The following is a 12,997-nucleotide window of genomic DNA, read 5'->3' as shown; positions in this document are numbered from 1 at the left end:
AAATACCATTATTCTGATGCACATAGTTAATCGTTCTTTGTCCAAAATCGTAGGGTAATAATGAGTGTTGTAATTATTCGACACAATTTCAAGATATTTATTTGTAGATGCAACTAAAACATCCATAGCTTCGTGTAAGAGAGTAGTGATTCTTTCCCGATTATTTTTTGGATTTTTCAAAAATAGCTTTTCAATTATTTTTAATTTGGTGTTCTAAAACATTACTTTAAGTAAAATTTATTAACAAATCAATAGAGTTTACCAGCTGATTTGATATTTTTTCAAGCATGTTTGAGTGAAACATTCGTTTTGTCAGTCCTGGTCGTGAAGATCTTAATTTTAAGAAAGGCTTCTTGTCGTCGTAAACAATATTGTACAGGTTTTTTCCAGATATCCAAGGTTTTTTACCTAAAATGTCAACAAAAATGTAGTATCCTCCTATATCACATATACTTATAAGCGATACCAATTAAACTTTTAGTTAGGTAATCGAGGGCGCGATTTTTAAATTCATTGTTGCCAACCATGGATATATTCGGCTCCGGGCTGACTAACTGGAATTTAAATTTCTCGCTGGGGATTCAGGTGGTAGCTCTGCTGTAAAAAATGTCAAGTTGCCACATTTATATATTTATTTCCTGACATTGTTATTAGTTTTAACATATTAATTTGGTATTACGAGTTTTTGGTTTAAATGAATTGAGTTGTGATACTTTAAGCTTAAAATTTTTACTAGCAGATATTGCTGTCGAACATTGTTCTTCTTAGAACGTCTTTTAGTTAGCTCAATAGCCGTAAAAAACTCATTGCAACTTTATTAGAATATTTTGAACGGGAAAGCGGTAGTAAAGGCCCTTTATGTCCCTTAAGTGCTGTTACGAAGGTGAATTTTCTTGATGCGAATAATAACTGTTTATATATTTATAATTAATTTATTTTTGTTTCCTCAAATATTCTCATTAAAAGAAAATATGTAAAAGTAGGCAACGCTGTGCTGGTCAGGCTTAATCACGTGACTAAAAGTTTACTTGATATGAACTATATGTATGTATTGTACTATGCAAAGCTTATTATTATTATTATTCAACTCATTCATCTACAAACATTAAAAGTTAAAAATAATATTTACCTATAGATATATTTGCGCATGTATCTTCACGATCAGTACTGCTAAGGTCACATTGAACATGGCCAAATGTCAATCGAAACGATAAATATTTGTTTTGGTACTTCTTTGGAATGCAATTTGTTTCAAAAATCGCACCGACAAGTAAAGTATCTTCGAAAGAAAACACTTGATTCTCTCTAGACAAAGGCAAATCGACAATCAGATGACTTTTATCGTTTAAGTTGGTGTCCATATCAGGGTCCAATAATATTGTCTTTACGAAAAGCAGTATTGAACCTGCGTAACCTTCAGGAGTTCCTCGAAAGTAGGTATGGATATAGGCTGGTCCAAAAGTGGGAAGAAAGCCTAAAATATTGTATAAGCCAGTTAAATGTATACTTTATGTATTCTAGAATGACGGATACTAATGGTTTGGACCACCCTGTAGTATAATAACCCAGGGTCGTTCAACAAAGTTGAAGAGGTAATATTTTGTGTGCCAATTTTAAATAATATAAAGGAATCTTCTTCTTCTTCTTATCGCGCCCTCTCCTGCCGAAGATTGGAGATCCAAATGGCAATTGTAACTCTGAAAACTGCAGCCCGGAAGATTTCCGCAGACGAGCGTTCAAACCATCTTCTTAAATCCTTTAGACATGAGTTAGCCGTGTCAGATACTGACTTTTGTTAAAGCCCCGAGACTGTATGATAAGTTATAACTCGTTATAACTCAAGAAAGGGAACACACAATAGATCTATAAGGTCGCGGTGATTAACTTCCCTCCTAAACATTCTACATTCTAGCCATGAGTTCAGGCGTCTTCCTACTGATCTTTTCCCTTGCACTTTGCCCTCTATTATGAGGCGCAGTATTTCGTATCTACCATCTCTCATCACATGACCCAGGTATTGCATTTTTCTTTCCTTGATGGTGTTCATGCAAGACAGGCAACGGAGGTAGTCGTAGGTGGGACACCAATAGCAAGAGTCTCATAGTTTAGATATTTTGGCAGTTGGATTAGTAAAGACCTAAACCCAGACATTGAGATCATAGCTCGAATTGAGATGGCTAGATCAAACTTCCTAAAATTGCGGAACCTACTGTGCGATAAACGTCTCAACATCCATATAAAAGACAACTTCGTCAAGTGCTACGTACTTTCCACACTTCTCTACGGGGCTGAGTCGTGGATACTTAAAGTAAGCGCAATGAATAAGTTGGAAGCATTTGAGATGTGGGTATATCGCAGAATGCTGAGAATACCATGGACTGACCGTGTCTCGAATGAACGAGTTCTAAAGAGAACTCCTCGACATAATAAAAAAGAGGAAAGCAGCCTATTTGGGCCATATCATGAGACATAGCAAGTATGAATTCCTTCAGCTCATCATCGAGGGTAAAATTGAGGGAAAGCGCGGACCCGGACGACGGCAATGCTCCTGGCTGAAGAACATCAGAGATTGGACAGGCCTGGACTCACATACTTTACTGAGAAGAGCGAAAAATAGAGAGGAATTTGCCATGGTTGTTGCCGATCTTCACTGAATGGAGAAGGCACTTTAAGAAGAAGAGATGGTGTTCAGTATCTCTTTTTGTTTCTGCATGTGCTGGAGTACTTCATCGTTGGTGATACTTTGTACCCTTGAGATTCGCAGCATCCGTCTATACACATACATTTCGAAGGCTTCTATTCTCTTTTCGGTCTGTGAATCCAGTGTCCAGCTCTCACATCCATAGAGTAACACAGAGAAGACGTAGCATCTTCATTCCTACTAAGATTTTTCTCGCTTGCTCAATTCCTGAAAATATTTCTCTTTTCGAGTCGCACAGACTATTGATGTTAGCTCCTAAATACTTTATTGAGGTCACTTGTTTCGATTGTTTGTCCCTTGACACTCAGGTGTGCATTTATTGGAGTCTTAGAAAAGACCAATAATTTGGTCTTGGAGACATTGAGATGCGGTCCAAACATCTCACTATAGTGGACTACGGAATCTATAATGCTTTGCAGTTCTTGTATATCGTTGGCTATTATAACCGTATCATCGGCATATCTGATATTGTTTAGTGGGATTTTTATTGGGAACCAAACCAAACCATTAAACTTGATTCCACCCTGGATTCGATCCAGTGCTTCTCTAAATATAGTCTCCGAGTACAGGTTAAACAGAAGCGGAGACTAGACGCAACCCTGTAAAGGAACCTACGTTGTGCTAAAAATATTTTTTTATTGGGATTATCTCGGATGCACTCGACAGAAGCAATATTAGGGGAATTTGAGAAGAATATATTATGTAAATCAAACGCTAAACTTGTAAATAGACCTACTTATTTTATTAAATGAAATGAAAGGAGTGTCGTACTCTGCCAGGAATTCACAAGTAAAAGAGCATGACAGAGAAAACCTTGATCACTATTCCAAAGAATCCAACTATGCTGTTTTGAACTTTAATAAAACAGAAATAATAATATAAAAACTCTCCTCATACAAATTATTAATTTATTTATTACTTTATTTATTAAAATATAAACATTTAGATGGGTAGAACAACACAAGGGTGGAAACACTGTTAGACGTACGATTTTGAGTTTTCCTGTTTAATGTTTTCTTTATTCAGGGTGAGTCTTAACTAAGTGCAAATATTTTCAGGGCTGGTAGATCTCGATAAAAGAAACATATTTCTCTTTACCATTTTTCAAATAAGTCCAAGATAACAGAGTTATTATACACTTTGAATTTTTCCGAGAAAAAAATGATTTTTTCTTAAATTTTGAGAACCCCTGGATCTTTTCTGGGTTTTCTTTCTTGTAAATTTAATGTATACCACCTATGTTGCTATATTATCAAAAAAAGTATATTTTTTAACTAAAAACTAAAAAAAATTCCCAAAAATTTTTCAAAAAATTTAAAATTTTCCAAAAATTTTTGTCGCGATAAAAACCCTCATCGTATCTTTGGGGTCAAAATATACTACCCCTAAAAATATTTGCTCTTATTTAAGACTCACCCTGTATATTAATACACCATGTTCGTTGCATTGTATCATAGTACACATTTAAGACAATGAAGTTTGTATAATCAGTATTATAAGATGAATATCGTAATCTAAAATTTTCTAATAACTTACCTTCAACAGTATCACTAGATATATTGTCCAAATTGAGGAAATGTGTTGAATGTATCGATTTCTTAAAGTCATCATTTCGAATGTCTATTCTAAATCTTTGACACAAGGGTGGAAACATATCTGTTAAGACTAGTCTCTCGTTGAAGACTGGATTGCTATTATTCTTTTGTATCCGTGTTTTTACCTGAATTAGTAGAATATACATGATGCGTCTCAAAAGTGGCTCACCTCTATAACTTTTTTTATTTTTTCAAATAAAAAAAGGAGATTTGTTATGTTAATATATGACATAAATTAAGATTGATTGAGGTATTCAATTCGTTTCGATCACTTCTTGTTTCACCGGAAATAACTACAACTTTTGATTTTTAAATGGCAACCTCGGTATATTTTTTTACTTTATTCGATAGAAAATGACTCTCTGAATATAATGACATAGCATATGTCAATTTTTGACATTTTTTACAGTGCGATGGCTGTGTTAAAAACACTAATTTTTAATCAAGGAGCCTTGGAAAAATATATTTGATTATCTAATATGTTGTATGTATATGTATTTTTAGTGTCTTGACCTGGTCGGTTAAAATATGCCCAAATCGTATTTTTAATCATGGGTCAATTTTTCAAATGGAACGAGGCGAGGGTGGCTCATAAGCATATTTAGAAAAATAATTTTTTTTACGAATAATTTGGTACCACAAACATTTAGAATCAAATTGTCGTTATGAATCGCATGTTTCAATTTCAAATAAACCATATTCGAAAATGTCAAAAGTTGACATACTTATGATGTTATTGTATTGCATAAAAGTAACAAAATACAGAGGCTGCTATATCAAAAGTTGTAGTCATTTCCGGTGAAATAGGAAGTAACCGAAAACAACTGAATACGTAAATCAATCCTAATTTATGTCATACACCAAATTTCGATTTTTTATCTGAAAACCCATATAACACACAATATCCGCAGGATATTCATAGAATGTCGGAATGTCCCATTATAAGATCATCTTATAAAGTCATCTATAGGATATCCTCCAGACATCCTGAAATCCTGTAGATGTCTCAGAATAGAATATCCTATGGATATCTCTGTCGTATATCTAATGTACATCCAGCTGAGATATCCAAACATGCTCATGATAATAAAATATCCTAACAATATCGTCTAGATATTTAGGAAAAATAAATAATGTACTACTTTTTATATTACATAAAATGCAATAAACCATACAGATAGATATATATTACGTCAAGGCAACAAAATATCCTGTTGGTATCTTCTGGATAATCTGGATATTTATGAGCTTGGTCACTCCCAGTAATATAGAGAATTTAAAACGCCCGCGCAAAAAATTTCCCACAATAATTCATCTCGACAGTTGTTTGTTTTTGCATCGTGTATTATTTAGTTCTTTGATTTAGTGAAATTCGAGGTGAATTCGGTCGTTTGTCGATATTGAATGGGCTTTAAAATAACTGAAACTTACAAAACTGGTTGAGTTTGACTTAGTTTTTTCTTATACTCATAGTTCTAGGTTCTAGCCTTGTTCTAGCAGAAATTCTATCTTAACCTCAACTAATGTCGAAAAACGACGACCAACTGAGGCTCTCACAATGAAAAATTTGTGACAAAATTATAGGTGAAAATTTGTTGAAAAGCGCTTGTTCTTTATCCTTAAACCCATTTTCGTGTTTGATCTATTCAAACAGATATCCTATTTTTGTGTTTAAATTGTGAGTTTCTGGAATGTGTGTTGTTAGAAATTATACCTGTATCCTGTGTGCTAACTTTGATGTAAACTGTTGCTGCTAGACATAAACTGCTAGACTCCATAAAGTGTAGTATCAAGGGTAGTATGATCTGGTATAATACCATACGATCGAAAAAAACGGCGTCAGAGGTGGCTTGGAAATGAAGATCGCTGTTATTTTGTATGTAAAATTATATGGGAAATGTCATCGATCGTAGTTTTCAAAGCTCTTAACTCATACAAATAAACTTCTAAATTTTGACGCAAAATTCATTGACATAATATGTAGGTATATTTTAGAGCTGTTAATAAAAATATCCAATGAATAACGCCAAAATGTGGCCAAATAAAACTAAATCGCGAACGTTTTTACTATAAACTAAGGATGAAGTAAGTATTGTCAAATAACAGTCCTCATATAATGTCCTGAAAATATTCTATAATGCTCCCAACATCATCCTTGTATTATCCTATAAATATCCCAAATAATCGTAAAAGGCCTGCCTAGGGATGTCTTGAAGATGACTTTTTTTGTCCCATCTGGATATCCTATAAATATCCTCCTCTGGTTTTTGGATATCCCTAAGATATTTACTATATCCTTGGTGGATATCCTCAAGATATCTATAGGATTGTGTTGTGTTATATGGGAAGGAAATAAAAAAAGTTATACGGAAAATTCGCTTTTGAGACACACCCGGTATAAAGTAGAGAAATGGCAGAGTATAAGATATTCTTTTAAATATATTAATAAAGAGTAAAGATTTTAGAAGGTATATACTTACGCTAGATCCAGCAAATGTGATTTCCACAAATGTTGACGGATGGTAGTCCGATTGGGCACTACCTGATTTATCGTATATGAACTCGTTGGATTTTTTCTGAAGGTTCTTAATGTTATATATTTCAAATATATACTGAGCCTGTTGTTTCTCGCTAAGAAAACTCACCATTGTTAATAAATTACTAAAATAAATACACATTTTATTGACAAAATGGTGAATGCGCAAAATCTTTTTGTTACAAAGAAAAATTCATATCTCGGTATCTACTATTGCGAAAAAATATCTCGTCTCATATGTTTATAGAAAATTGACTTCTCTACAAAAAAGGGCTCTTACAATTTTTTCGTAAACCTCGCCGTTCGAAAGTTATTATAGGTTGAAATTTGATTATTTAAAGGCAGATTTCTTTTTTCTTATGAATTTTATAACTCGTTAACAAAAAATCGTTATGGTACACTCACGGTTTTATAGGAAATTCACTGCTCTACAAATGTGGTATCTTATGATTAGTCGGTTAAATTAACCGTTTAAAAGATATTCATCGTCAAACTTCAATACACAATAACTGTTAATTTAACATTAACAGTTTTTGATTAATAATTCGAACAATTCCAGTTTATTTTATGAGTTTCGGGAAAATTTTGTAAAAATTTGAGTTTCTATGAACAAAGAAGTGTTTTAAACAATTTTTTTTAGTCCTAAGCATATTTGGGTACATTGAGAAAAAAATGATTGCATTTTTAGCCGACCACGCCAATAGGTATGGTAGGCTATTAAGATCAGCAAAAAAAAGTTTTTTTAATTTCACTCAAAATGAGTTACTTGGGTTATAACTGTGGCATCCGAGAATCTGGCCATTAGTTTTTGGTGGGGGTGGGGGCCCAAGCAGCATTTGGACGTCGGGACAACGTTGGGTCACGCGACCAAACGTTGGGGCGCAACGTCGGCACAACCTCGTGCCAACCCTAGTCTGCACTAGTTTGGAGAATAATTTTTGGGTCGAAACGACGTTGGATACCGACGTTGGCTAGAAGCCTAATTTAGTACAAACTGCAACGTTGTTTAAAATCCTAATTCACAGAAATACAAAACTAATATGGCGTCTAAGTCGCGTTTTATCCTAAATTGGGATAATTATAGTAAAAATATTATATTTATAATTTAGTTAGAGACATATGTCAGATGGCAGTGAAGGAAAACAAAACAAAAGTATTTAAGTGTGGAGGATGTTTGAAGATCATAATTATTGAAACACTTTAACCGACTCTGTAACTCGTTACCCAAGGTAAAAAGTTAAACGCAAACAACTTTATTGATAAATGTATTGTTTCTACTTTAAAAAATACTAATGGGCCTTGAAATTAAAGAAGTTTTAAAAATTTTCTTGAATTTTTTTTTTAGTAAAATGAGAATAATTTATTCGCATTCGAAAAAATTGTTTCCGCGTATTTTTTAGGGTCAAATATTTCAAGTTAATGTATTCAAAAAGCAGGAATTGCTATTTTAAGAACGAAACATTTTCTTATTTAACAACATGGCGGCTTTAACTTTGTTGTTTTGGAGATTAAGATGGAGTAGTTCGAGTAGTCGCATACTGGACTAATAAAGTCGCAGTTCGGCCTTAACAGGTAGTATACTAGTCGCAAGATTGCCTAATTTAGTCATTCTAGAGTCTAGCTTGTGCCGCCCTCTATAATCTAAATAAACGAGGAAGTGTCGGTAATATATGTCGATGTATATTTAAATTTAGTTTTATATGTACCTTTCTTATGTCCCATTTTAATTAAGTTTTTTTTATAAAAACAAAAACAGCACTGAACTGTCTGACTGAACAGAACAATTAAGTGAAAATTTAAGATTTAAGGTTATGGTTCAATACAGTTGCAAAAAGGTAGTTTTAGTGACTCGACGTCCTACCACCGTAAGAATAAGGAAATCTAAACAACGTTGGAATTAGTAAAACAGACGACGTTTGGATAACGTTGGAATAGGTCCTGGAACTGACGTCGAAAAACTCTATATTGTCCAACGTTGTAACTACGTTGTCCGAATTACCTAAAGATCACTTAAGCAAAAAAGGTTACAAGACAACGTTTATTCGACGTCGCAGAAGCTTCTACTTTGCTGTAGTACTAGTCCAACGTCGCACAGTGCTTCGTCCCATGGACAAAAATCAAAAATAAGTTAAAATTTACTAATATCTGAATATATAATTTTATACTTATAGCAATGTTCAACCATCCTGTATATTATTTTTCATAAACAGCGTTTTTGTTAGCAAATATTTTCACTAAAAATAAATTTTGCGATCATTATCTCATCAGTGAAAAGAATAACATTCATAGTAGTTTTGTATATTATGGAGTTAAACGGGTATGTACTTAAATGAAAGCCACTATGGATATTGTTAAACAAGGTATGTATGTACTTTAAATTTATTTCTCTAATGATTCGTGATTGTTTAGTTTTTATTTATTTTTTAAGATGATTCTTAAATGGGAATAAAAATTTTACGTTTTCAAACTTCAAAAAGGCATTTAAAAAAACATATCAAAACATATCGTATTTATTGAATATTTTTGTTGCCATATTCATACACTTTTAATTTTTGTATAGTTCACCTGCCGTCTGCTTGCGACGAACTTTATTTTTTTATAATACTTTTCAGATGGAGTAAAATTGATAAGCAATGCTGATCTGGCTAATACTTGGCTTGATCATAAGGACAAGAACTCAAAATTATTTGTATTTCAAAAAATATGTTCTTATTAGATATTGATGAACCTTCCAGTCAAATGAGACACCACTTGTGCCTGAAAAAGTCCACTATGTTGGAGCGAATCGTCGCATAAAAAAGTGTCCATCTTTCAATTTATTATAAAATCTCATGCCCAAGAAAAGGAAAGAATAATATATGAATATGGTCTATTAAAGAGGTAACTATTGACATCCGAACCCCTCATACCGACAAAATGAACAGTAACAACGCGAAAAAGTAACATATTAGAAAATGATGTACAGAAATATCTTATATGTGAGGATAGTTCATCTACCTGTGATTTGGATACTATAAATTTGGAAGATTCTGTCAGCAGTGATTCTCCTGAATCAGAGTAGTTACTAAATGAATCAGAGTTTGTCCTAAAGTAAATTTATAGTATCTTAAGTTTTTTTTTAATTAAATATAACATTAATGTTTCTTTTTCATTAAAGAAAAACATTTTTATCTTATATTAGGCTTATATTGTAGGAATCATGTTCTAATGTTATTTCAATTTTTTTTTATCACAGGAATTTATTTAATACTTACACCGTTTTCATACTATAACTTATTATTTGCTTAGATGGAACACAGTTCCAACATTATTATTATTTATAAGATTTTTTTTTTCATTCAAACGTGGGACTAAGAACATCATCATTTAGTACAATGAGAGTACTCATCATTTGTGTCAAATAAACCTAGTTTGAATAAATTGCTTACAATAAAAAAGAAGTTTTAGATTTTTGTCCTCTAGAGTCATATGTTCGAAGCACTGTGCGTCGGCACAACGTTATAAAAACGTTTAAATGTATTTTAATACCCAAGGTAGGGAGCTAACTATTTTTTGTAACTAATCCAACGTTGTGTTTAGTAAACATGTGGTCGCAAGTCGTGAAAATACTACTTGGGGGGTTGGTAAGGGGGTATGGGAGGGGGTTAAAAATTTTAAAATATCGTAACTCCAAAATTACAGTAGCTAGCGAAACGCGTTTTTTCAAATTAAGATTAGGAATAATATTTGCAACAAAATTTGTGTGAGGTTCAAGTTAACGTCTCCTTTCTGCTGCAATGGCTAAACTGGACGGGACCTACTTGTTTACGCGGAATCCGAACCGCGGTCCTCGGCCATATCATGGTCAATGGCCTACCGACTTAGGAAGTGTCTAAATTAACTCTTACTCACGAGTATCCGATCTCATCCGGCCTTGAACCGGCGTGAATGAGCAGTGTGTATCAATAGATTTTACACTTTTCCCTTTTTGGACAACAGCACGATGCAAAGTTTCGAACCGGTCACCCGTCCATCCACTAGCATCGCCTTACGTCGCTTAACTTCGGTGTTCTAATGGCAACCGGTGTTTCGACGTAGCTGGGCCGTTGCCAACAAAATTTGTAATAACATCAAAATCAGTCAAAGTCGCAGTTTTCGAGATATTAACATATTTAAGTATGGGCGGCTATACGTGCCTCAAGGCGCCAATTTTTTCTAACTTAGAGTCAATGATTCATTAAAATTTGCCCTAAAATAATCAAACTTCAACCTTTAATAACATTCGAACGGTAAGGTTTACAAAAAAATTGTAAGAGACTCTTTCTGTAGAGAATTTAATTTTGTATAAACATATGGGACTAGATATTTTTTCGAAATAGTAGATACCGAGGTAGATGCCGAGATATGAATTTTTCATTTTAATAATAGGCACAGGAACCAAATTCCTCCTACTCTGGATGCCTTGTCACCAAGGGAGAGAAGACAATGAAAAAGCAAATGATCTAGCTAGAAAAGGAGGGGGCACTCCCCACTAACTGGACCAGAACTGTTCTGCTTCCCAAGTGGTAACCAACTAAAAGCGGAATTCAAGAACTTGGAACATTCCACCTAGAATGGAAATCTTGCAATGGTCTAAGACACTTGAAGAAGTTTCTGAGGGCTTACGACAAAGAAAAATTAGAGATCTTCCTGGATTTAAGTAAGAACAATCTTCGGATTGTCACAGGGCTTTTAACACATTGAGGTCTCCTCGTAGATTGTAGATTCTTGTAGATTGTAGATCCTTGTAGATTGAAACTAAGAAGAAACGGCGAATGCAGATTCTGTGGGGAAAATGGGGAAACACCAGAACACCTCATCACTGAGTACGCCGAGACGACAACCATTCGTGCCATGAACTTTGATACGACTGATATTGGAGATGGAGAACTCTACCCTCTGTAAAACCGTCCCAGATACTGGCTTGTCAAAGCTCTGGGACTGTATGATGAGTTATAACTCAAGAAAGGGGGACACAATTCCTCCCACTCATTCTAAATTCTAAATTCCTATTAAAATTAAGAGCTCATACTTGCAGAGTATATTTTGAGGTGGCTACCAACCTTTTTTCATAGTATAAAGTAAAAAAAATAGTCAACTTTTTTGACCCACCCTATATGCGCAGCCTATATTATCGTGCCCAGACAAAAAAATAATGAAACTACATTTTTTCTAATAAATAATTACTTATATTTTTAAAGTGGCATTCTAAATTTGAATCTTGCGTTATCAACACCTCTTATTAGAATACGCTGTATAATAGTGTTATTTGTGAAAAAAAAAACATAGTCTCGATAATCAAACTGATATAAACTTACCCTTCTATATTATCATTAACAACGCCCAAAGGCAGCTTTGCAGATTGACCTTTGGATAAAACACAAATATCCAACTTCAAATAGCCAGTTGGTCCACTATAAACCTCCAATTTTGGCGAACATAAGGCTGCCCATTTATGGTAAAATTGACAATCTAAGTTAAAGAAAAAGAAAAGAACAAATAAATATAAAAAACTAAAATATATTAGACCAAACCTTTTTGTTTTAAAATTGTGGCAATATCCAATTTAATGTTTCCAAGAATTTTCCGTTTTCTAAAAAAACACTTAGGTTGAATCACTGTGATTGTAAGGTACTTTTCAATAAACTTTTCTTCAGTTGTGTAAAACTCAAACACAAAGTACTAAAAATATGGAATATACTTAGTTTTGTAATGATTTAAAGTAATGGAATAAATTTTACTTCATTGTAAAAGGGACAATCAGTATCTCGGACTATATCAGTGCATTTCTTTTTGTTGTCGATGTTTACTATAACTGCCGAACTCATATCCTTCCAGATATAATGTCTACCCTCTAGAACGGTTACTGTTACGATAAAATGTTTTTCCGTCATGTTCACGTTAAGAAACGTCAATGTTATTGTCAAAAAGTTTTGATTGTTTATGAATGACAAATGTATTTCTTTGTCTACTTTTGTCGAGTTAGGTTATACCGTATGATGGAAAACCACGTCAAAGACGGCTGAGGAATGAAAATCGTGGATCATTTTGGCGAGGTCAATTTCTAGACGTCAATTACTAAAAACTGATGTGAAAAAAAAATTTTGTCAAAAAATAGCACAGTTACAGAAAGATTATAAAAAGACA

At 33.5% G+C, this 12,997-nt stretch overlaps 1 protein-coding gene across 1 annotated transcript in view; it reads right to left on the bottom strand.

Annotated features, from left to right (window-relative positions):
* LOC115878496 (otoferlin) overlaps positions 1–12,744 on the bottom strand; it is a 61,251-nt gene extending 48,507 nt beyond the window's left edge. Inside the window, exons 1-8 of the mRNA XM_030895034.1 lie at positions 12,592–12,744; positions 12,385–12,532; positions 12,169–12,322; positions 6,777–6,957; positions 4,238–4,421; positions 1,130–1,474; positions 263–408; positions 7–213 (exon numbers count right to left, since the gene is read on the bottom strand). Coding sequence (XP_030750894.1) covers positions 7–213; positions 263–408; positions 1,130–1,474; positions 4,238–4,421; positions 6,777–6,957; positions 12,169–12,322; positions 12,385–12,532; positions 12,592–12,744 — 1,518 coding nt within the window. The remainder of the gene's footprint in view (positions 1–6; positions 214–262; positions 409–1,129; positions 1,475–4,237; positions 4,422–6,776; positions 6,958–12,168; positions 12,323–12,384; positions 12,533–12,591) is intronic.
* Positions 12,745–12,997: the final 253 nt, after the last annotated feature.

The sequence above is a fragment of the Sitophilus oryzae genome, unplaced genomic scaffold, assembly GCF_002938485.1.
Source record: "Sitophilus oryzae breed Bouriz unplaced genomic scaffold, Soryzae_2.0 scaffold_1062_pilon_pilon, whole genome shotgun sequence".
Taxonomy (NCBI): domain Eukaryota; kingdom Metazoa; phylum Arthropoda; class Insecta; order Coleoptera; family Curculionidae; genus Sitophilus; species Sitophilus oryzae.
This window is presented reverse-complemented; position numbering and strand designations above follow the sequence as displayed.